Genomic DNA, 26,409 nt, shown 5'->3' with positions numbered 1-26,409 from the left:
TGAGGGAGCTGGGGTTGTTCAGCCTGGAGAAAAGGAGACTCAGAGGTGACCTCATCACTCTCTACAACTCCCTAAAGGTGGCTGTAGTCAGGTAGTGTTGGTCTCTTTCTCCAGGCAGCAACTGACAGAACCAGAGGAAATAATCTTAAGCTGTGCCCAGGGAAATGCAGGTTGGATATTAGGAAAAAGTTTTTTATGGAAAGAATGATCAAGTACTGGAATTGTCTGCCTGGGGAGGTGATGGAGCCACCATCCCTGGATGTGTTTAAAAAAGATTGGATGTGGCACTTGGTGTCATGGTTTAGTTGAGGTGTTAGGGCATGGGTTGAACTCGGTGATCTTGAAGGTCTCTTCAATCTAGTGATTCTGTGATTCTGTGAACTCAAGATGGAGTTAAAAATATGTTAAATTTTTGTCGAAATTGGGCCCAATTCTAGCCAAAAGTGCACTTAAATCATTAAGCAAGCTCAGGGCTAAGAAAGTTTCCCAGCCTCAGAACAAAGTACCTTAAAATGCCTTTTCTTGAAAGAGTGGACATTTCTATAATCTTTTTAGCTCTGATTTTTGAATTGCACTTAATTTGACCCTCTTTTATTGACGTTATTGTTACTTTCATGTATGAATAAAAATCATTTTTGTAGTTAGCTTGCTCCCCCTGCCTTGCTCTTAAAGTAGTGCTGTCTTTGTGCTAGCAATTCAAAAGTAGTTTGATGCACAGCAAATATCTGGTGACAACAAAAGAAGCAAGGCTTCATTTACAGTACAAGTGCCTTCACACACACAGTGATCTGAAAGGAAATATTGGAAATTATTTTAACTCTGTATTATCCTGAAACAGAGACTACTCTAAGGAAAGTATAAACGCAAAATAATGTGCCAAGCTATGGGACAGGTAATTTCAGCATCCCAGCAAAAGTAGTAAAAATATAATGGATTTTAGGCCATTTACTCAAAGACATGTTTTAAAAATGGTGAATAAAAACTGGATTTCAGATTAGAACGCTTAGTGTAAAATAAGCTATTTCATGCTCTGTTTAAATAAATCCCATATGTAAAGAATTCATGGTTGTAAAGTAAAATCTAACATCAGAAAATTCTTCCCCTTTCAGGGCATCATCTATTGTGACATAAGTAAAGAACTCATTTTTGCTTTCCCATTCAGAGTCAGATAACGGCTCAGTTTACATAATCCTGCGGACATCATGTTCTGGAATATTTTCTCAGACTTCAACTGGAATGAAAATGTCATGTGGGTTAGAATGATTTGTGGAATACATCTTCATCCACGCAATAGATTCCTGCAGATATTAAGTGGCTGAGTGATGGACTACTGCACCAGCACAACAAGGTTTTAGCTGCTGAGGAGACAGTGCATTCCTGGCAGTCCTGGAGCAGAGTCAGCTCTGAGGCTTCAATAAAGGGGAAGCATCCTGGGAAAAACAGTTGAGGACCAAGACCCAGTTTCTCAGCATACTGCTGAGGATTGAGATCAGATAATTTCAAGCTACTGTGCAAAAATAGGCAAGCCTGGAACCATCCCACTGAAACCAGAAAGAAAATTACTAAGTCAGAGAAGATATAACAATTAACTTCCCAAAGAGCTAAGGTGGGACAGAGAAAGAATTATGCTAAAATGGACTGAAAAGAAAGCTTTGGTGATTCAGAAGGACTACAGAATGGTCCTGGATCTAAATCCAAATACCCTGAGCAGCAGTATTAATATAAGTAGGGCTTCATTATTTTGTTTACTGCTGCACAAACACCTGCTGAGTGAAGATTTATTTTGTACAGAAATAAATTGCAAAGCTTGTCCTTCTGTATTCAGTAAGTTACCTCTAACATTTGTCCCCAAAGAGATGGACTGTAAACCCGGACTATAAACTCTGAGAATGGCTGTGCTTATGTTCTGCGAAAGTCTGAGAGGGTTAACTTCAGGGAACAGAAAATTGAACTGTCTGCTCCAGCTACCAGAATAATTTTCTTGGTAACATCAGTACGACAGAAATACATGCAGAGATGCTTTCTCCAGGTGCTTATAAAGAGAAAATTCAGGGTACACAGAGGTACTCAGATATAAGATCCTGAAGAGAATGCAGGACGGAAAACTTTACCATGTCCCTATAGAATGAGACAGACAGGCCCTTTTTCCTTTCTCTAACAGTACTTTCAGAGGGTGTGTAATATAAACTTAATCCTGATTTTTGAAGTCTCTCCTCTTGGACTGACTACACATATATACACAAGATGAGAATACATAGTTTGGTACATAGATGGATGATGTAGAGGGTGTGGTGCTGTGAGTAAAATACATCCCTGGTGTGTGTATTGAGACCTGAATCTGAGAAACCCGACAAACAATCCATGATAAGTTTGCCTGTTCCACTGTGTTGCTAAATTATTCAATAGAAATGCTGATTTTTATTAATCTTCTGTAACATATGGTTTTAACTTTCTATATACTTGTATCCTACAGGTGATAATTAAAAGATAATCAATAATCTAGCTCTTTGATAAACCTTTTCTATATTTCAAACACACCTACTGTGCCATAAATTTCTGGGGTTTTTTTGTTTTTTAGGTAGATTAAAACTGGTTATACCTTATGGCAAAAGCTTTCTTGTTGATATTTTAGTTACAATCATTTATCTTGAATGACGAATTAAAATAACTTCCTTGCTAAGGAAATAATGCCTGTTTCCAGTAAAACCAGTAGTTCTTCCTGTTGTAGGCAGAATGATCTGAACATATACAACCCATCCTCTAACCAAGTTTTTCAGTATAACCTGCATTATAATATTCTGTACTTATCCCATGGACCCATTTCCTACATAATTTCGTGCAAAATATTCTCTTTTTGCTTCTTACAAAGAGTGGAAAGATTGGTGGCATAATAAAGTAATAATAATTCTATACAACTGGCAGTCAGTTTGGGACATAGGATGCAGCTGACATCTGAGCACTTAAAATTAGCTATTGTCTGTCATACTTATTTTATTCTTTCTGGATCCAGGCTAAATTTTATTGATTTTTCAAGGGGGAAATTGTGCTCAAAAGAGTTTCTGTTATGAACCCAAAGCAAGTGATGAGTAAGATTTTTTTTTGAGTATGTGTGGAGAGGAAGATGGGGAAAATTAGGCATTAAAACCCAGTAATTAGGCAGTTAAGTGACAGTACAAAATCTGTTAAACTTACTGTAAAATTAAATTAAAATTTTCAAGACCATTCCAGGGAAATTCTAAGCAGCAATTAGGATTTAATTTTTGCAGTGTTGAAAAGAGTTAGAAATGGTTTTTAAATCAGTCAAATTATGAGGAGAAAGGGCTGTCACTGGTGCTTAGAGAAGGTGCAGGAGTCTTGCCAATGAAGTGAGGCCATCTCCTGAAAGGGACTCACAGATAAGCTGTTCCCATCCCTCTCCCCAGCTACAGGAGTGCATGAGGTTAGGTTAGTGGCATTGATGTTCTTGCTTCCTGCCAGGGAATACAGTCACCCTCCTGCTAGTTTAGCTGGAAATGCTCTCTGCATGGCTTGAGCCTGTGCTCCCTCCCCTGTCCTGCTCCTCCATGCACTTGCTTTTCCCACAGGGACAAAACAGACCCAGCAAACTTACTAAACTGATATGTGATGACTCTGCCCCACTGACAGCTGGAGCATTCACCCAGCAGAATTAGCTAGAGAAGGATTGAGGTGTGAGGCTCCAGAGGGATGGCAATAAGAGGGAGATTTCCCTCCTAGCCTCCTCTCCTGACAAAGGATGTCAGGATGAGGCAGCTACTCACTACCTACACCCCTGGCTCTGAGAAACCCTTCAGGGAGAGCCTGCTGGGCCCAGCACACAAGGGGTGCCCGAGGAAATCCTGTGAAAGAAACCTGTGCCACTCCTCAGAGCAAAAGGACAGATTGATATTTTGTAAGAGTAGGTCACTCTCAGACCTGTTCTGCTGGCACAGCTGGGGAGACAATGCACCATGCAGAGAAAAAGAGGGAATGGAAGCAGGATTTAGAATGAGAACGACATAAAACAGGGTTACTGAGGAAGATGTGTAACAAAACATCTTCAACTCTGATTTCCCCCTTTAGAACATCACTTGCATATATCAAAGAAATTATTCTGCTTTACAGCCAAGTACTGGGATCTCAAGCCAAATCTGATGATTGTCAGAGAGGTGATTTTTTTTTTAAAGTTAGAGAAATCTGGAAATATTTGAAAATATCACTTTTGAAATTAACTGATGGAAATTTATTGAGGCTGGTTTCCTAGAGCAGCTGTCAGCTTGAAGATCCAGAAGTTCTCATGACTTTCAAACTCCGTATTCACTTTCATTGCTTTCTCTGCATACATATAGGGAGATAAAAATAGTGTGTGTTGAATTAGGCAGGGATTTCTCAACCAGTGACATTAAGATCAGGAACATATGTGATGTAGATGCACTGTGAGATGACCAGCTGTGCTCTCAGTCTGTTCAGTCTGTTAAGAGGAGTAAACCTTGAGCTTTAGGCATTCTTGGGTACAGGTTGTGATGTAACAAGATATGTGGAAGAAAATGAAATATGAAATTGGATAATGTATTTAATTTACTGTGCTAATAGGCAACAGTCTACTTACGATGTTGCCAAACAAGCATATTTAATATTTTGCTATGGTGAGTTATTCTGGCGGTAAATTAGTTTTCAGAGAACTGAAGGGGAAGCTAAAATGTAGAACTCAAAGCGTACTGCTCTTTATAATTTTTAAGGCAAACTAGATATTTAGAAATGTGTCAGAACAGACATACTTATTTTATTTTTCCACAAGAAGCCATGCCAGTTCCCTCGCTTTCTTTATCTTAAGCAGATTACAGTGATAACCATTCTTGCCAACAAGCAGACTCATTGGAATATTTTTCAAACATGAACACAAATATTGGATGCAAGCAGGTGGAGTGAATTAATTATAAGCATATGGTTCTAACATAACGATTTCTACAGAGTACTGTTGAGACTTCTAAGGGTCTAGCTATACAACACACTTTGGCAACAAAGCTGCTTTAAGAAATTATCAGTGACATGAATATAAATGTTTGTGGAGCCAGACTTACTGAAATGATCCAGGCTGAAAACCTTGCCACACACACATTCCTAGGACAGCTTTCAGCTGTGAGCCATGGCAATGGTGTGATTTGCACTATTCCCTGTGTTATGTTAGCAGAGGTGAACATGGTGTTAAACAAACACAGCAGGCAAGGATGGGGGGCACTGGTGGGGAAATGGTGCTTCCCAGGCCAGTTTCACACAGTGCATTGTGCAGCCACACAACATGTGCTGCAACAGCCCAGATACTCTGTGATTCCACGCTATGAGCCCTTCTGTATTACAGAACTGCAGGTGCTCCTGGCTTGCACTGATCCTTGACCAATTCACAACCACCCCTACTGATGCAAGTTATTATTCCCTTTTTCAGTGGAGGAGAGCTCTGAGCTAGACTACTGAAATGGTCTGAATTAGAGAAAGATAGCTAGGAAACAATCTTAAAGAAGAAAAAACAAAACCAAAAAGGAATAAAAATATCTCAGATCCATACAGAGGGATCATCTGGAGGCAAGGAGCAGCAGAGGAAGTGTGGGGCTGACTGCTGCTGGGATGCCAGCACCTGGCACAGCTCAGTAACACAGAGTCTGCTTCAGACTAGAATAATATTGTGGTTTTATAGCCTCCACATTTTCATGTGGGAATTCCTGAGGGGGTTTTTGATAGTTAATATAAAATGTAGTCAAAGCACAAATATAAGGATTATTCAAGTTGTTATTCATTGTATTAGGTTTTATTTAATTAAGCAGAAATGATATGTTGCATTTTTGAAGATGGCTGTGAAGCAGATGAGATCGTAAATAAAAATTATTAGATTTTTACAGTCCAGTCTAAATTCAGATAGGAATTTATGCCATTATTTGTTTAAAAAGAGTTTGCTTGTCTTTTCAGTGCATATTTATGATTATCCAAGAGCTCATTTTTGACAACCTACTCTGAGATCAGAATTTTGAAATATCAGATCGCCTTCTCAAAGGACTCTAATACAGCTTCACATGGAAACTAATTTCTGTAACTATTGCTTTTAAAATCCAACTTCACATTCAGATTATTTTTTTTATCTCAAATCCTGCAGAATGGCCCAATATAGCAGCCTTATAGCTGCCATGGGAGGACAAGCAGCAAACATAATTTTAGAAGTCAGTGCTAAATATTTTTTTTCTTAGCAAATATTTCACATACGAATTGTCATGATTTAGAGCAAAACAGGCAAAAAACCACCCCAACACCTAACAAAAACCACTGGCTTATGTGCAATCCAGCAGATGGTGCTATGAGGCAATAAACTGGTTCAAGAGTACAAGAAATACACTACATGCAAACATTTTTCTCCTTTACCTGGTGCTGCTGCTTTTTTGATGGCTTGGTTGGCTGCAGGAGGTTTTGCTGGCTCTAAAAAAAAAAAAAAATAAACTAGTTATTACAAAGCATTATATTTAAAAAAAACCCCAGAAATCTGAGGAAAGGCTTCCAGCCAGGAAGCCTGTAAATTTTTTTTTTTAACTGAAGAGTTAAACAAAGAGATTACACAAAGGGAGAAGGGCTGAGTTGTCTTCAATAAACTTAAAGGCAACAACAGAATAACCAGCTGAAGGGCTAGTAAGCTCTGGATTTTAGGAACTAAATCCCTTCTTTCAGCTTTTTCTGCTCAGTAGTTCAGTTTCTATTGGCAAAGCAGAGGAAAGAAGGCGTGTAGGGGTTTCAGCATGGCCTTGTCCCTCAGGCAGCAGCTGTGTGCTGGCAGCCTCTGCTTCTTGCAGCTCTGAGAGCAGAAGGTCCTGAACCAGCCTCCGGCAGCTGTTGAGGATTCACTCCTGTGAATTCAGCAGGGGATCTTCACAGTGGCATCCCTTCCCCTGGACTGAAACTGGCCCTGGTCAGAAGAGGTGAAATTGGGGTGCTTTTGCAAAGTACATCCACAGACTTAGTTATACCAGGAATCTCCCTCCATCCTGAAGAACGGAGGAGCATTAGGAGAATGTCTTCACGTTTGATCCTGCTATTGAAAGAGAAATTGCTGTATTCTCCTAGCAGAGAAATGTGCCGTCTGCAGCCATTTAACTGTTGGTCTTTTCATGAAGCATTTACATTATACTGTGTTTGTAGAGCATGTCCCTGTGGAATGAAGGTCCTAGTGATGAATGGTGTGTGCATTCCCAAGTGGATTTCGAGAATCTCAGCCCCATATAGAAGAACCTAAGTAACCTACTAGATTTATTCACTCTTTATTAGTATTCAGTTAATTGCTTTTATCCTCAGGAGCTACCAAGACGTACTGTACTTAAACCAAAATAGTTTAACAAATATCCATAAGCTAAACTCCACCAACAGTCATAAAGGATTTTTCATATCAACTAGAAGGTTCTTTAAATTAATGTTCACAATTTCATATCTTGAAAGGAAATAACTAATCATTTTAATCACAAGCTGAATTACAGAATGTCAAAAAAATGTCAGTTAATCCTTCACATCTGTCACTGTATTATTACAATGAAAAAGAACATGGCTAAATCAGGAACGCAATTTTGAGTCCTTCCCCTCCAGTCTTTTGAGCTCATAAAAGATGCATCAGATTGTCTTGTGAAACCAAATGGAAACAAAACATAGTTTGCATGTCTGAGATTGCTTTATTTCCATCCATTTAAAAGCCCGCAGCTGATAATTATATCCTAACTTAGTTATTAACACAGCATTGTAGTTATTTGGGGTGCTCACCCCCCCCCCCCCCCCCCCGCCTTCAGGGAAATTTGTAGAAGACCTTGAAGAACATTTTACTTTTTATCATTTTTCTGAGTGCCTGTTTTTGCAGAAATAAAAGATCCAACAAATATGTTTTACAAGTGCCAAATGGACCTAATACAAAAAAGCAGGACTCTTTCATTTATCCCTTTCTGAGCTCTTAGTTAGAGTATGCTTGACAGTGAATTTTGAAATTTTTTTTTATAACATCTGTGAAAACAAAATTAGTTAGGATTGTTTTTGCTGTACAAAGATTTTGATTTTAAATATTTAATATCTGAGCAACTAAAATAATAAAAAAAATAAAGGATATGTTTGATTAAAAATGTCTTAATTTAATTTTTATATAACTTTAGTAGCATTAAAACAAAAGTGCCCAAAGTTTAAACTGTCTTTTGCAAGCATACCATTTTCAGTTTGTTATTCACAAATTATTTAAGTGTTAATGATTCTGCATCTTTGCACTAACTACTGTCAGCTGCAAATTTCGCTCTGCAATTTTCACTCGTGATGGAGATGGGAAGTTCTGCTGTGACAGCTGCTGTGGAATTCTCCCATTAAAGGGAGTCACGGAATGGTTTGGATTGGAAAGGACCTTAAAGATCATCTCATTTCAACAACGCCCCTGCCATGGGCAGGGACACTTTCCACTAGACCAGATTGCTTAAAGCTCCATCCAGGCTATTCTTGAACATTTCCAGGGAGGGGACATCCACAACTTCTCTGGGCAACCTGTTCCAGCGCCTCACCACTGTCACAGTGAAGAATTTCTTCCTAATATCCAATCCAAACCTACACTCAGTCTAAAGCCATTACCTCTAGTCCTGTCATTGCATAGCCTTGTGAGAAGTCCTTCCCAGCTCCCCTCTAGGCTCCTTTTAGGCACTCAAAGGCTGTTCTGAGGAATTTAATTAAAATTAATAGGTCCTTTAAGACTTGCTTGAAAACAGATACTTATTTCACTAACAGGGCATTACTTGTAAAGAAACTGTGAAATGTTTTGTTAGACATTTCTGCAAAATTTGTATAAGAACCCAATGTATAAGCCTTTTTCTCATTGCCAAAATAAATCTTATGGTAAATTGCTGCAAAACTGAGGATGGCAGGAGATTGTTCTGCCATAGAAGTCATGAAAGTTCATACATGGAAATGAGAGTCATTGCACTCTTTAATTGTGAATTTGAATCAGATTTCAAAGCCTCATATTTTTCCTAATTTTTCTTATATACTGTACTTTCAGAACAGAATGCTGAGTGGATGAAGTCTTACCAAAGATATTGTCTTACTCTCCTTACTGTGTTGAGGCATTGATGCTTGCAAATTTGCAGAAAAGGAAGATGTAGCGCTTCCCTTTTAAACAATATTATGTTCTCAGAGCATTTTCTGGCTATTTTTTCAGAAGAGCACAATTCCTATCATTCTTCAGCTGCAGAAGTTTCTCTGTTGGAACCAGAGCTACCTAGAAAGGCAGGGTCCTTGCTTTGCATTTGTTAAGATAAATTTGGTGTTCCTCAGCATGTTGAACTCTGAGACTTCCCAGCCTATTTATGAAAATTGCTGCCACTGAGATCACATTCAGCTGAGACCTCAATTTGACATTTCCTCCCGTATGAAACCTTTGTTTTTGAAGACAGTGATAGGAAAGAGGGGAAGGCAAAACTGTCAGTCGCAAAGAGGAGTGTGCAGTTAGAAGGAGGAAAAGAATGGATTAAGAAAGTAGGAGGCAGCTGAAGTCTAAACACGTCATTTTTCAATTATAAACTGTGTAGCTACTTTCTTCTTTATATTTTCAGTAACTCAATAACTATTATTTTGGATTAATGAAATGCACTTTTTGAAACTGGATGGCATATAAAAGGGATAGTAGTTTCTTACTTTTGAGTTCTTTGGATACAGCAGCTTCTTTTTTATCTGTAAGAGAAAAAAACACATGCATAAAAACATTGTAAGGATAAAGGTAGACAGAAAACTGCAGTGTGTGCTTTAGAGGTAAAACAACTTATTTGCTCTAAAGTGCATCAGAAAGATACAGTAATTCATTCCACTTTTATTTGTTCCATAGTACAGTGGCACTAATTTAACCCTAAGTGTAAATAGGGGAAGCCTGTGTGACCCCGAACACTCTTGTTTAGTTTTGACATGTGATTGAGTGACCATGGCTCACATGAGCTATGGTTGCTCACCATGTGCATGCTGTCAGGCTGCAGAAACACAAGGGAGGATGTGCTAGCAGCCTAAGAACAGAGACATAATGAAAGGCACTCTCTTCATGCAGTTGTTGGCAATCACACATCTGAGGGCCAGTTTAGAAGATATTCCTAACCTGGGGAAACTCAGTCCTATATATGATCCATGTAAGAGCAGGCAAAATTCATCCCTGGTTGACTTGAATAAAATTGAAATGACTAAGCTGAATCAAAATGCAGCATGGTCAGGCAATCCACCAGAAAGAGTTGAGGCTGCTCAGTCTCACTTTCACTTAAGGTAGGATTTTTGTGCACCTTTTTTGCAGGACTCTTTTTTCTGATAGCCGAGAGGTTTGGGATCTTTACTAAGGTGATATAAGTGTGCAGAAATACTCAGAGATAGCTTCTATCTCCGTCATAATTCTTGGTGCTATTCTACCTCAGGGCTTTTAACTGGTTAAAGAATCACCCATTTCTAGAAACATTCTTGGTGCTTCACATACCTTTTTCACTAGTCTCACCAGTACAACCAAGAAATTACTCGTGGGGATCCTGTGAGACAGGAGCAAAGCTATGCGTAGAGCAGTGGTAGAAGGTACTCCTCTGGATGGTAATGAGGAAATTAGCATCCTCTGTAACAAGCTATAGTGTGCTTGGAATATAGCCAGGATAATGCTTATGTCCATAACATATATGAATGATAAATGAATTGTACTCTTAAACACTAATGTAAGAAATACTTCAGGGCAGAAACTGTCAAATTAAATTGCTTGCGAGACTATCTCATTACTGCTAATAATACAAAGTTGCTTCTTTTTCTGTTGCTTTCTAAATTGCTGTGGAGAAGTTGATATGAGATAAGGTAATGCAAATGACTGCCAAATAGTCTAATAATCTTGAAAAATTTGGAGGAAAAATATATTTCTACTTGGGTGATATGCTGCTCTGAACAGAAATATTTCTGGGTTAATCCTCTGCTTCCACTAACTCTCTATGAAAGCATGTTCTGCAGGCATTACTTCAAAGTATGATAATTACCACATTTAGATGAAATTAATCATGAAGCAGCTTCCAGCCATGTTATCTGGCTAAGGAACCTATTGAAGCCTTCAAGAAATGCCTATTATTTGCCAGATATGGAAATTTTGAAAGGTATATATTGCAATAATATGAATCATTTATCACAATAATCTTCCATTGCCGGAGGTTATAAAAAAATAAATAAATTGACAGCATCATTTACAATAACAGAGTGGATATAAATAAAGCCCTCTTTATTTCCTTTTTTCATATAAGTTGCCATTTATTAGGGCAACATACTTTCATATATTTGAAACCTATAACTTATTTTGAAAGAATCAATGTGTTTTCCCATCATCTGAAATATATCACATATAAAAAGATAGTAAATCGCTGGACAATTTTTCAAGTAAGAAAATCTTATAATTCTGGACGTTTGAGGTTTGGTTTTTTTTTTTTTTTTTTTTTTTTTTTTTTTTTTTTTTGTGTTTGTTTTTTTTGTTGTTGTTGTTGTTATTGTTGTTGTTGTTGATTTTTGGTTTTGTTGTTTTTTTTGTTTGTTGTTTGTTTTTTGTTTTGTTTTGTTTAGTTTGGTTTGGTTTTGTTTTGTTTGGTTTTTTAATTTGTTTTTAAAGTGCAGAAAAATTACCAATAATTGATTTCAGTAGCATATAATAATATGAAAATGTAAATAGTATTAGAATATAATTTTCAAGCCAAGGTGTCTCACAATTGATTTCTAAAACCATATTTATCCAACTAGGCTGGAGTGATTTACAGAAAATGGTCCAGAGGAGGTTGTGTAGGACCTTGAACAATGTTAGTTAAGAACAGGAAATTCCAAAAAAACCCAATTCAGAAAATTTTGATGACACGTTTGATATTTAGGTCTTCTTAAAGGGTTCCTGTAAACCACCCAAATACTGTGCAATTCAAAGATTTGGCTACCTCTGAAACCCTATCCATTTCCCTCTCTTGAAAAAACCTGCAACATGCTTTAAAAGGCAAAGCTGATTAAATAACTCCTCATCTGTGGAACACTGTGAAACACCCTTTTTTTTTTTTACAGTTATTCTCTGGAGGTATTTGAAGACAATTGTATTCTGGTCTATATTCTCAAAATATAAGCATATTTGTACAAGATCTCTTCAGGTGAATGAACAGGTTTTTCTTTTATTGACTCTGGTGAAAGACTAAACTACAGTAATACTTAAAAAATTATTTTATTAAAAAATATTTAAACAAATATGATATGACTTTGTTCTTTTCACTACAGACTAAAACAATCAATTTTGAATTCAAGCTAGGAATGAGTATTTTGGCAGCCAGCACAGATGTATCTCAGTAGAACAGCAAAGCAGTATCTTGGTTTTTTGCCTCTTTTTAGCACATAGCTCGATCTTTTCCTCAGGCCTCCATCAGCATTCTTTTGAAGTAAACTACCAGTACACAGTAACTACAAATGACATCTAAACTACACATGGGGCAAGAAAAAGAATCCCTCTAAGCTTATATAGTGCCTTTCATGGCAGTGAGTCCCTAGGAGGTTGGTAATAAGCTATTAGACAAGGATGCCCCAGTGCTCTGGTACAGTTTGGTTGTTTGAGTTTAAATAAACTTCCAAAATGGAATATTTCAAACACTGCTCTGAAGTGAATTCCAGATCTGGGGTTCACAAAACTTTTACACTTTTTGACAATGGGCTTTTAATACAGTGTACATTGTACATTTCAGAGCAGGAGATCTTCAGCAGCTCCATGCAACCTATAATTTTGATAACTAAAAGGAAGTTCTGGGAAATAAATGGATCTCGAATTGTACTCTCTTGAAAGGCTTCCCTGTGCTTTTTTTTCTTAGCAATCTTTCACTCAAACATACCCAAGGGTATTAAAAAATCTTAGAGTATTATTCAGATAAATGAATAATTCAGAGACAGTATATTGATAGCTTGGATAATGATGCACCAAGTTAAAATAGCAGCTAAAACCCTTCTTATTTTTAGAAACATTACTCTATATGTTGTATCTAAAGCAACCTTTTATTTGTAAGCATACAAAAGAACATGTTGGTAATATCAAATTTGCAAACAGAAACTAATTTCAACATCAGTGGGCAACCACAGTGTCCAAGTTGAATGGTAGCTTAAATCCTAATCAAACATGGTGTAACCCAATAGATTCCTCTGCTGCTGATCTGGACTAAGACCCTGGGGAATTACTAGATGCCTCTGGAAGATATGATTCACTGAATAAAAAACTACTGAAAAAATTAAAATATTAAGCAATTAATGAAGGTGGAATTCTCACTCAAAAACCTCAGCTAACACTTTCAACTTCTTCTGTCTTTTACCTGATGATCACATACTAGAATGTACTTAATCAATCCCACTGACTGGTTTACACATAGCCACAGAAAATAGGTTGTGTGATGAAAATGCTTCACACAACATGACAATAGTTCTCCAAGCAGAATGTTCCTAATAAGACTCACACAAATCTTCCTTCATTTCAAATTGTTTATCTTGACATAGGTATTCAATTCATCTTGTGATTAAAAGTGGGAGAATAAAATGGCAGAAAAATAAAGTGGCAGAAAAATGAACAGAAACTTCAAGAATCAGAAAGAATTATGTTGAAAATAAAAATAATATTTTCCAGTGCTTTGAAGTCAAAACTGTGTTGCTTTTTCAGAAATAAATATAAAAACTCCTGGCTGTTATTACTGGCCAAAGCACAGTTCTGAGTGCATGCTTTGGAAGCTTGGTTCTGGCTTTGCAAGTACAATGCAACAGCAGAGTTTTCATGGCACTGCACCTTACAAGTATGACAGCTAAGGTTCCCTTTGCTGCCCTGAGCACGAGTTCACATGACTGGAAATAAAAATGATACCAGGTGGCATCTGATGGCTGAGAACTTCCATCATGTGAATGGAAAACATAATTAAAGTCACCTAGAGACCAGTCTCACTACTGTCTGCTCCCAAGCTAGCAGATGTACCAGAATTTAGAAACAATTTATTAAGTGGCACAATTTGCAGCTGCTAATGTTATTTACAGTGGTAAAAGAGGAACACACCCCAGATAGCTAAGCATTTTTCAAAATTAACTGCTGTTGAGCATTTAGTAATTAAACAAGAACTGTCAAACTTTCTATTAAATTATACTGTGATTTAACTTTTCTTTTCCATTTACTTGGAGTCTTAGAGATCTTAAAACTATTTTAAAAACTATTTTCCACAGTACAGTATTGATTTTAACTAATATTCCAACAATTCTGAGAAGTGTTAATTCCTGAAGTGTCTTTAAGAATTTCTTACTAAGTTGCTTTCTAATCTATATTATTTTTTATAATTTTTCACTAATTACATGGCATTACTGAAGTAATTTTTACCTTATCACATCTAAAAGCTTTTTGAAGTATTTTTAAATGTTGATTTCAGTCACTTCTGAAACAGCAGATGCCCATACGTAGGGGTGTTATATCAGAGTATCTACCCTTTCTGGTATAATGTCTCCATTTTACGATAAAGATTTTTAAAATTCCATACAACATAGAAATAAAGAAATAATATTTCTTCTTCTTAGTAGGCCTAAAATCTATGAAGGCTCTATCAAAACTGCTCATATAAATCTACAATTAAATTTTTAACATGCCCGAACCCCTAAAATTTGACAGCATAAAAGAGCTATTTAGAAATATCAACATTTCTCCCACATTCAAAGTTCTGTGTTTGAACCAACATTCGATCTTGTTCCCTTTCTTAATCACTGAGCATGGTATTGCCATATGCTCTGTGACAACTTCTGGCAAAAACTCGTCTTGCCTTTCCAAAATAACATTTCTTGGTGGGCATGAGAAAGGCATCTCATTTCACCAAGGAGGCTGAAGTTGTGCACAAGGGAAAGCAAAGTACAGTGCCACTGCTGCTTCAGAGCTGTTCCTGACCCACTACATGACAACAATAAACTCTCTGACCAGAGTTTGACTATCTTGCTTTGAGAATAATGGGAGTAAGAGGGAAATTCATTGGCAGAGACCAGTAAGCCTTGAATCCCAGACTGCAGGTTTTGCATCTCTATCTTTTGCCTGCGGAGATTTTCCCATGCAAAAAAAAGGAAACTGAAGATAATATTATCATGTTATTATAGCTGGATAAAACGGGCGGATGTAGAGCTTCTGGGTGTAAAAATCAGCATCAAGAATTTGGAGTATAAGATAGAAATTTTAAAATTAACTGATAATCAATGTGGCATGTGCTTGAATAGCGTAGGACAATGAAAATGGAGCTAGCTAACTAAAATTTCTCTGTTGTTGATTACAATAGAAAATTGGTGATAGTACTCTTAAATGTAGACAGACAATTTTCCACTGAAGTAGGAAAAGCATGCAAAACTTTCCATCCATTCTCTGAGAAGTGGACCTTCTCACCTCAACACTGTCTCTATTCCTTCTCCACTCAGTAGCAGGCTTTTTGATAGTTTCTAAATTTCTTTGATGTGTTCCAAGTCCCTTCTGATCACCAACCCTTGGAGGTGTTGTTTCTTCTCTGCAGTGCCTCCTCACACCATCATGTCTATAATCATTTTCAATGCATCTCTATATTCTGAGCAGCCAATGACTGCCTGCAAGTCCTGGGCACCAGAGCATCAGAAGCAGCAGGCTAAGGCCCCAGAGCTTTTCAGAAAGTGTTTTGGCAATGCACAGGGATGAAATAATAAATGTTATCTCAAACAGATTTCCCAAGATCATTAAAAAGGTTCGCTCAATAGAGCAAAAAATAAAGCAAGTAGAGGAGAGATGTGAGCAGACCAGTCATTCAGTTTTACAGTAAGAAAAAGCCTGCACTTGAGGAATGGCCAATTTCAAGTATAATAGTGGTTCATGGTTCCACTAATTGATTTCTCCTTTCTACTTTGCAATTGCTGGAATGGATTCAGTCTCTCCTACTGCAGAGCAGGTAGAATCTTGTTCATGTTAAACACATGCTCATGCATGAGCAGCATCCTGGTTTGTATCAGAAATCCCATGGCCAGACAGCCTAGGACAGGGATCGTCTCCCTGTATTTGATACAGGTGAGGCTGCACCTCGAATTCTCTCTCCAGTTTTGGGCCTCTCACTTCTTAAAAATCACTGAGGGGCTGGGATGAGTCCAAAGAAGGGCAGCGGAGCTGTTGAAGGGTCTGAACCACAAGCCCTGTGAGGAGCAGCTGAGGGAGCTGGGGTTAGAATCGCCTTTGTTGAGTGCATGTTATGCATCCTTGTGATATTTCTTTCTGTACTTCTCAACACATTTCCATTTCTCTCTGTCTGTTGGATAGATAGATGTACAGATGGCATCTGTAGACATTATCATTGGGAGGAAGATATTTTCTTATCACTGAACACAGATGCTGTCGACATTCTCACTCTGTGAGAAGGGAAATCTTAAAGAAATGTCCATCCATTCATATATACACTACTCTAATTACACTCTTGTAAGTGAGGCAGAATCTATGAGAAAGCAACTTCATGAAGAACATATTGCAATCAAACTAAAAATCAATGCTTTTATAACCACAGTTATGTATGGCTCTTCCGTTAAAGAACATTTGCCTATTCTCTTTTCCTAATCATTCAAGAATACTTTATCTGACCTAGTCTCTCAGAGTTACATATAGCAAACCACAAATTGGCTCTGTCTCTTGAAAAACAGATCAGGTGAACAAACACTGCCATTGGGAACATTTACTGAAAGATAAAACAATCATGACTAAAAGTGAAGCCTTATATTTTAAGTCAGAAATATCTCTGATCTATGAACCTTTATAGGGGAAAGGGACACAAGAGACTAAAATATAATTTCAATTTAGTGACATGAATGTCTTTAATATGTACTCATCAAAAGTTAGTAAAAGCTTTTAAAGCTTTATTTTTTAATTTATTAAAAAAAATTAAATGTAAAGGAAAAGAAAGAAAGGTAAATAATCCTGATCTCAGATTCTGAAGATTCTTCTGACTGACTTTAACTGTGAGTCAAGTCATGAACTTGTCTATTTAGCAACAGCAGAAAATAATGCTGCATAGTTATGTCATTTCAACCTGGTGGATGTATCTGTGCATAGACACTTAACACTGAATAATTATCCAAAATATCAGGCCTGCTGACTCAGATGTGCATCTTGTTTTGAGGACATGGAATAGTTTTCTTCATTAAAGAGATTAACTTTGTATTGTTTGAGGCATAGGCATATTCTAATCCTGTTATTTCTGGATGTGACTGGAAAAATAAACATTACATTAATTCCCAGACCAGCATAAAGAGGGTCGAGGAAATAAATTAGATTCTTTAATTAAAGCTATGCCACCCAGCTACTTGCACAGCACAGGTAGTTCTTTTTACATTTCTGAAATTCCATAGGCAAACCGTCTGTTAGCTTCCCTGTGTGGACTTTAGATTATTTATCACCTTCAAGCTTGATTATTTCTAGTATCATATCTCCCCAAACAGTTCTTTATGAGATTGACAATACAGTGTCAGAAGAGGTTGCCTGTCAGATGCTAATTCTTTCTAATTCTTTGTCAACCAGATCTTACCAACATCATTCACCATTTGCCTTTCTCATCTCTCTCTCTACTTTGTGTAGTCCAAGATGGAAAAGAACAAACACAAAACATCAGATCTGGATGGAGCAATACTCACCGTTGTCTTGAAAGCATTCAACTCCTGATAGTCAGCAAAAGGATTGCTGAAAAGTGGGTTGAATTTATTTTTCTGCTACTACCATTTCATGGAGAGGGCACCTGCCACAGACAGTGAATAATCACCCTTTTCTGTGCTGGAGATTTCTTTGTACCACATATGGAAGGGGGTGGGGAATACTGTTGCTACTCCCTGTATTTTGGAAAGTGATCAAAATACCTCCCCCACACAATACAATCGGAGGGGGACTAAACAGAGGGTGGAGTGGAGTGGAGACTGCAGCCAGATTCTGTCAAAAGCCTTGCACTGGAGGGAACTCGGTGGTATTTTCTAGTTGATAAGTCACCTAAGAGCTGAGAACCAAGAGAGATAACAGAAGACCTGCTGTTGAGTCAGCAGCTCTGGTAAAATCACTTTCCTTGGACTGATGCATGTCCCAATCCCAAGATTATCTCAGATACTACACTGAGATACCGACCACCAAGGTACCACCACCCCTCCCTGAGTAAAGGTATAGATGTATGACTAAACTCATTCAAGCTCCACCTGAATGTATATAAATAATACAAAAGTAAATTAAGAATCGCCAGAAGTTAGGGAAGACTCCATCATAACTTCTGGGCTCAGTTGATGGCCTAAACATCTTTTCTCCCCCACAGGGACGCATATTGGGTAAGAGCTGTATTCAATGCATGCTGAATGATCATCTCTTTGGCATATTGCTTTGAGTGTATTTTTGAAGTCAGACATTATCACTAGAAATCCTTCAACCTAAACCTGTCACAATTTTATTAATAGAGTGCTGTTCTGCAAACTGTTAGTGTGAGTCCTTAATGGGTGCTAGCAGTCACTGGCAGAAGCAACGATGTGAAGATCCAGGAGGGAGTCTCTCTTTTTGACAAGTGACCCTGAACAAGTCAGTCCAAGCACCCTGAGATGTGGTGAAATGCCCAGTGAAGAGTCCCCATAATGGGACACTGATAGGCTGGTTGGGCACAAGGCTCTCAGTTTACCCAGGACACGGACAGACTAATCAAACATTAAAGGTTTACGAAAATCTCCCTTTTTCCCATGATGGTGGGCAAGGATGGGAAAGGAACAGTTTCCTCTAAAGCTGATTCCTAAAGCTGAAAGTGGAGGTGAGTCTTCCACCTGAAAGTCTCCACATCAATTGCTATGGAGAGTCAGTCTGAGTCAGTTCTTATTGTGATGTAAAGGAGAGAAAAGGGGAAGGCAAAACTTTTTTCTAACTCTTTCTCTGCTTGCATTTCATCCAATTTCTATCTCTTGAACACTGAAAGCTAACCATATCCTGGAATGGCACAAGAGTTTGGCTTTGTTCTGATATAAATAATGTTACCATTCCCAATTGAAAAACTCTTTCAATAAGTAATATGGCACAGAAACACCATGGTGACTTTGCAGCCTCTGTACATTTTTACAAAAGCAGAGGAGGTATTTAGGAGCTCAGTTCTCACAGAAAATCAATGGGAATTATGTGTCTGGCCTTCAGGTGACATGCTGCACCTTTAGGCATTCTTTGAAATCATGCTGTCAATCAGTGATGATGATGGACCATAGAATTCAAAGTCCACTGAGTCCTTTGAAGTTTTGGAGTAGGACATGTTTGAACTTTTGTCTTCTTTCAGGAACAGATTCCCTTAACAGCAAGTCACATGGAGACGATGGGAATTGCCTTTCTGTGGTGTTTGCATCTCTGTTCTGCCAGATTTTTTTCCCTTCTCCCTCACTGTGAACTTTTTATCTGTTTGGGGAGATGCAATTTGATTTTTACTAAATAGCCATATCTGTCTTGAGAATTTCTGGAAATGTCAATTAGGAAAGCAGGATTTTCTATTTTCCATGGAAGACTAAACACTTAGAGGATGACTACCAGTCATGTTTTCAGCTTGAAAAGGCTTATAAAAATAATGCAGAATTTCTGTTTTTCCAATGAACCTGCAAGACAGTTGTCTCCAGCTGCATTCTTTCATTAAATCTTCCCTACAATCTCTTTTATCTGATTATGTATATCTCTGAGGGTATACCTCAGTAACGCTCAAGGCTAGAACACACCATCAGGCTATCTAGTCTGACATTTTGTTGTCAGAGACTCCTATATTTCAGCTAGGCACCTTTTCAGCTGATGTGTATTTTTCATTAGGTAAACAATCATCTTCTGCAGACACCAGGGAAAGCAATATCCACCCTGTGCTGTGGTAGTTTATCACTCTTAGTGTTAAGAACATGTACCTCATTTTCAGTCTGGATTCAGTTAGCTTCAGATCCCAGTCATTCATTCTTGTTTAACTGTCCCTACCATGTTAAAGGGAGCTATTGTAGCCGGAATCTTTTTTTTTTTTCTTTTTCTACAAAGGTACTTAGTATCCACAAAAACCGAGTCACCTCTCTCTGAAGTGATTAATTGAATACTTTGTTCTTCTATGTGAAAAAAAAAATCCTTACTTTGAAATAACTCAAGTGACTTTTTTTTGTTCTTTCTCCAATTTGGACATGCAACTTCCAGTCTCTTCCGTGCTTTATAGGCAGGGGATGTGTGGCCATGGTCAGTGTCCCCTTTTACAAGGTTTATGATTTCATGTCTGTATGAAAAAGTATCGACCTCAATTTTCCATTCTCCTTGTCAATTTTAAAGCTACCTTCCAGATGTAAATGTAAGTGCCAATATAACATGAGACAGTAGGGAATTGGGCCCTGAGGTTAAAAAGACTATATTTGGGTGTCACAAGAGAACATAACTCTGAGTAATGGGATAAAATTAAGCAGGGGAAAATTTAGGCAGACTGGAATGAAATACTTCTTAACTGTGAGATCTATGAGGTTGTACAATAATCTTCTGTGGGAATTGATAGAGCCTAGTTACTTCAGACATTTAGAACTAAACTGGTTAAAGCACTTGAAGATATTCTGTAAGGAATTATTCTACATTGCCAGAAGGGAGGATTAGATGACCTAGTAGGTCATTTCCATCTCCTCTTTCTGTGATTTTGTTGTACAAAGCCCCACAAACAAGAAATTGTTATCAAAGTCAAGAGATGCCCCTAAACCCTGCTTGTGTAAGAAAAAAAGAGTAAATTACATCACTTGCTGGTAACTGTACAGGAATCCTAATCTACCTTTTCAGTGGGTTAGTAAATGCTACCAGTGCTGATGGCTGCATGCATAATTTGTGAAAGCAGAAGCATCTAGTAATGAAAAAACGTCAGGAAACTGCAAATGAATAGGATCCAGGACAAGAGTAGGAAGAAAGGAAAAATCAGCAAAAATCAGACATGCATAATAGGGTCCTGAGCAAGTTATTAGTCAGGAATGTATTGGCCTGTAGTAGAGGAGATGAAACCTGAAGCTGCAGTCTTCCATCTGGGAAAACTAGGTGGGTTTTATAGGCTTTGGTGTATGGGCATTGATTCATATAATGATATTACCAATTGGAATCACAATTAAGATGAAGTCCAAGCCAGTGGCTTTGCTAAGGATTGTACAAACCCACAACAAGCCAAAACTCTGCAGAAATGTGTAAGTGGATGAACAGTCTAGCAGAGAAAGCTGCCAAGAGAATATTGATAAGAAACACCCTAGAGAAGGATCACACAGTTCTAAGGTCCTTAGGTTCCTCCTTTGATTTGTGTGTGTGCTTTAATGTGGTTTGTTCCTAAAACTGTTGCCAACTCGTAACACACCGTGTTTTCTTAATTATTGCTCTTATACATTCATCTGCATGAGGAATCACAAAGCAACTAATTGCTTATTATTTCTGTCGCTTAATTTTTACATTTGTCTCTTCTCCTAATCTTTCTAAATCTAGCTGCAAATAAATGCAAACTGTAGGTTCCTATTCTGGGTTCAGCTGGGAGGGAGAAGTTAATTTTCTTCACAGCAGCCTGTAGGATGCTGTGGTTTGGATTTATTACTTAGACATTGTTAGCAAACCTGAGTTTTGGCTATTATCAAGCAGTGCTTGCACAGCACCTGAACTTTTTCTTTTTCCCGCTCTGTCTGTGCCTACTGGGAGCTCGGAAAAGGTTGGGAGAGGACACAGCTGGAACATCTGAACCAAATTAGCCATAGGTGTATTCCCTACCCTGTAATGCCATGGTTAGCAATGAAAATTGAGAGCAGAGGAAGAACAGGGGAAGGATGTCCTCGGCTCCAACTGGCTGGACATTGATCTGCTTGGCAAGGTGATGAGTGATTACATAATTTGTTTTTCTCCTCTTTGTTTTTATTTATTAATATGTCTTTGTCTCAAACCATGAGTTTTCTCACTTTTGCTCTTCTTCCCTGTCATATTGATAAGGAGGGAGTGAATGAGTGGTTGTGTGGGTGTTTAGCAGCTGGCCAGGGTCAACTCAATACAGGGTCTTTTCGTCATGAAAAGAAAAAAAGAAAGGTAAGAAACAGGTCAGACAGGGTTCTATCACTCAAAATTCCCACCTTCTACTTGTTGTTGCAGCCATTCTGAAAACAGGTCTGGTCAATCCAAAATACATCATAGCACTTATATGTGCACTTCACTTCCTAAGTGACTCAGATTTTACCTCTTTCTCACCCTTTGTTTGATAAGCCACAAGAAAATATGTGAATAAACATTTCATGTCCTGTATGTGACCAACCACTTTCAAAATATCTTAGATTCTCTTGTTCTGATTTCACAATTCCATGTTTTCCTTGTAAGCAACCTAAATTGTGACAGCATCTACATCTCACTGGCTGTTGCAGATCTTACATTGTGGCCTCCTCCAAAAACACACATCATCCTCCCATCTGCTGACACCTGTCCTGTGACACCTCACACAAGGAAACATAAGACACGCCACAGTGTCCAAGCTGGGCTGCTTAAAGTTGCCAGACACTCAGCTGGAAATACACTCCTGGCAGTGGGCAGGGTAGAGTGAGGAGTTTCAAACCCTGCTCTTGAGAGACAACAGAGGTGTCTTCCTACAAATGTGTGCAATTACAGCCCATTTGCTCATCAGGAAAAAGCTGGGATCAACATTCGTACCCCTAATGAAACATTCAATCTCTTGCAGTTAGATCAGCCCAAAGCTTTTCAGGAAGTGTGGTATGCATCTACTTCTCTGGATCAGTAGGTTAGCCAAGCCTGGTTTTCCCTAATTATAACTTTTGTCATAAGGTATATTTTAATTAGTTTTTACTTCACTGTCAGTGCTGAAAATATTTGCATTCCAAAATTATTCTTCTGAGAATAATGTCACATTTAGACGACATTCTAAATATATAGTGACATATTTTTAGCCATGAAAGCAGTAGGTTAAGCAGCATGGGGAGCTAAGTAGTAGGCTCATCATCACTTCAGCAAACTCTTTTAAAATAGCCATATTTGAAGGCAAACAACAAAAAAACCCTCAGGCATATGGATTGAAAGAAAAAGATCATTTGCCACCAGGTGTCAGTAGTGGTTCTTTTATTGTAATTGAAGGCTTAATATCAAGACTGAAAAGGTTGAAGCTGAGCCAAGGTAGTCACAAAATTAAATGAATTTTTAAATTGTTGTTCAGACCAGGAATTTAAAAATGATCGAAGGAATTTCTCTTCCTGCCTGTATAGAGAACAATAACAAAGAAGATACTATTGGTGTATAAAATGGTCTTTTCCCTCAATTTCCTACTAAGCCATTGTGGGTTTATTTTCAAATTACAAGGACTGTCCTTTAAAAAAAATGCATCTGTCGTATACCAATAAAAAAGTTGCTGAGACCTGGTCAGTCATATTTGCTCTTGTCTGGTCACCTACACTCTGCTCTACCTGCTATTAACATTTTTCCTCCAAGAAGACAGGCTTAAAGACAGACTTTCTTGCTGTCTTGATCTCACTGAGTAACAGAATAGCAAGAATAACCTGGTTATCCTAGTTTTGTGGCAGTCATAATGAACTGTTTTCAGTTTTTATGTCCAAGATTAACTTTTGGTTTGCTTCTTTCATGACTGCAAAGAGACTTTGCTTGGTTGTTATAGTGACATAATTAAAATGCACCTCAGGGTCCACAACTTTAAGCCCCCAGAAGCTTTTTCTATTTAGGAGGCAAAGATTTACTGTGGTATCTAAAGAGAGACATCACTACGCCCCTTCTCTGCTAGCACTGCCTGGTGTGAAACATATGACATGGTATCACACGTCATAGATACATCTTTACCATATTAATATCTTTATCAATGATCTGGATGAAAGCATCAAGCACCCCACAGTCAAGCTGTGGACAATACCAATTTGTGGGCAGGAGTGTTGATCTTCTGGAGGGTGGGAAAGTTCTGCAGAGGGATTTGGGCAGACTGAATTGATGGGCCAAGGCCAGCAGGATGAGGTTCAACAAGGCCAAGTGACAGATTCTGCACATGTGTCACAACAAGCCCATGCAGTGCTGCAGGCTGTTGGAAGAGTGGCTGGAAAACTGAGTGGCAGTGAAGTCTGTGGGGATGTTGTTTTACAGCCAGCTGAATGTAAGCCAGCAGTGTGCCCAGCTGGCCAAGAACGCCAATGGCATCCCAACCTCATCAGTGTGACCAGCAAGACGAGGGAAGAGATTGTCCCTCTGTACTTGGCCTTTCTGAGGCCATACCTTGAAACCTCGGTTCAGTTTTGGGCCCCTCACTTCAAGAAAGTCATTGAGGTACTGGAGTGTGTCCAGAGAAGGGAGACAGAGCCAGTGAAGGGTCTGGACCACAGACCTTGTGAGAAGTGGCTGAGGGAGCTGGGGTTGCTTAGCTTGGAGAAGAAGAGGCTCAAGGTAGGACCTTGTAGTTCTCTACAACTACCTGAAAAGAGGTTGCAGCAAGGCGGATGTTGGTTTCTTCTCCCACATATTAAGCAATAGAAGAGGATGGAATGTACTCAAGCTACTTAGAGGAGGTTTAGATTGGATACTGTGAAAAATTTCTTCACCAAAAGGGTGGTCAAGCCCTGGAGCTGGCTGCCCAGGGAAGTGGATGAGTCACCAGCTCTGAAGGTATTTAAAAGATATTCAGATGTGTAGGGATAGAGTTTAGTGTGACTTGGCAATGCTATATTAATAACTGAACTCAATAATCTATGTATTTCCAACCTAAAGGATCCTGTGATGGTGAGGTAGATGCATCTGAAAAATGGGTGTGTAACTACTGCAAGCTAGTTCCTTTATCTATGGAGCAGTTCCAATGCTCCTTTGTAGGGGCTTGTATGCTCTGTTGGGAGCATGCATATACCAACACAACAAATGGTAGTCAGATCATGCTCCCTGCTCTGGGACAAGTAGATCTGCACATCAGAACTTCTCAGAGAGGTACTTAAGTGTGATGGCCTTAAAACATTTGTCACTGAGGTCAGAACCAAGGGATTCTTGTACACTGGTCCTGATGATAAGGTTTTATGATTTTAGCAAAACCATTTTATTCCTGGACATTAGCTGCATAGTTTCTGATTTATCATGAGGGAAATAGTGAAAATGTACAAAAAATTTGGGATCTTTAATCCAGCTAGTATTGGCTTAGCTCTCAGAAGATATGTATAAACAGAAGATAAATATGTGGACAACTGGCCTGGATTGCATATCTGTACCTGAATTTCCCCATATGGAAAGTGGAAAAAAAGACACTGACTATCTTTCTAAAGTAGTTATCTAAGATTTGTTATAAAAAAATTCAAGAATAACAGGAAGATCATTAATGACAGTTGAAACCGAATTTTAAGTAGGAAATTATATGATGATCCAGGCCGACATTTTTATTGCTTTATAAACTCATTTTACCTATGAGATTTGTTTTGAGAACCAAAACAAAGTGGGAAAAGGGTTTATAACAATTAAAGACAAAGGCTGGTGTGAATATCATTTCTAGAAAAGCTAATTCAAGAAGGAGCAAGGAAGCTCCAGACTCTGGGAAAGGGACCACCAGGAAAAAAATCTGCAAGTAAACTATCAGTGCCTGAAAGCACCAGTCTCTGTATATCATTTTCATGCAGGGTTGGATGCCAAAGATTTAATGCAGAGGGTCCCTTTTCTCACATTGAAGACTGGAGTCTCCTGGGCTGATGTGTCCCAAGTACCAGGACAAACTTTAGGAGAGCCTGGCAATGGCTTATACCTGCTGAAGTGTAGTAAACCCCTTAAAGGGGATTTGGAGATGCAAGTCCTTCTTTATCTAGAGTAGGACTGGATAGATTTTTGTAAAAGGTTTTGAAGTCAGTGTCAGACCCTTGTGTCTGATGATTACGTTTGTTTAAGTTAGGCCTCTGAGTTTATAACAATGGAATTATCTATTTTTCAGGACAATTAACACAATGCTTTTGTATGAGCTGAAGGTCAGAAGAATTATGTGGTTTTATCTACTATGCATTTTTAAAAGCTAATTAAGAATCATGCAGTTTATTCTGTACTAAAGACTGAGAACATTTCATATTAGATGACTCTTGATCCTCTGCAGCAGCAAAAGTGGGGGGGGGGGAGAGGAGAGAGAAATGGGGGGAGAGAGAATTGGAGAAAGAGTGAGCTGGCATGCAAATAAACAAATATATCACGGGGATACAGTTAATGAAGAGCAATAAAGAAACCTTCATTCTGGTAGCAGTAAAGATAAAATTGTCTCTTGGACCAAAGGACCAATCTAAAATATTAATCTGCAAATATATTCAGTATTTGCAATTACAAGCATTCCTTGTTACAACAAGAGAGATGGAGAGGAATATAGAGAAGTGCTTCTCTCAGAA

At 38.3% G+C, this 26,409-nt stretch overlaps 1 protein-coding gene across 1 annotated transcript in view; it reads right to left on the bottom strand.

The window, feature by feature from the left end:
- TRDN (triadin) overlaps positions 1-26,409 on the bottom strand; it is a 216,100-nt gene that overhangs the window by 81,707 nt on the left and 107,984 nt on the right. The window contains exons 16-17 of the mRNA XM_088161865.1: positions 9,682-9,717; positions 6,406-6,459 (exon numbers count right to left, since the gene is read on the bottom strand). Of these exons, the coding sequence (XP_088017991.1) occupies positions 6,406-6,459; positions 9,682-9,717 (90 nt within the window). The remainder of the gene's footprint in view (positions 1-6,405; positions 6,460-9,681; positions 9,718-26,409) is intronic.

Source organism: Sturnus vulgaris, chromosome 3 (assembly GCF_052056855.1).
Source record: "Sturnus vulgaris isolate bStuVul1 chromosome 3, bStuVul1.hap1, whole genome shotgun sequence".
Lineage (NCBI taxonomy): Eukaryota > Metazoa > Chordata > Aves > Passeriformes > Sturnidae > Sturnus > Sturnus vulgaris.
Note: the sequence above shows the minus strand (reverse complement) of the source record. Positions and strands in the feature narration are given on the sequence as shown.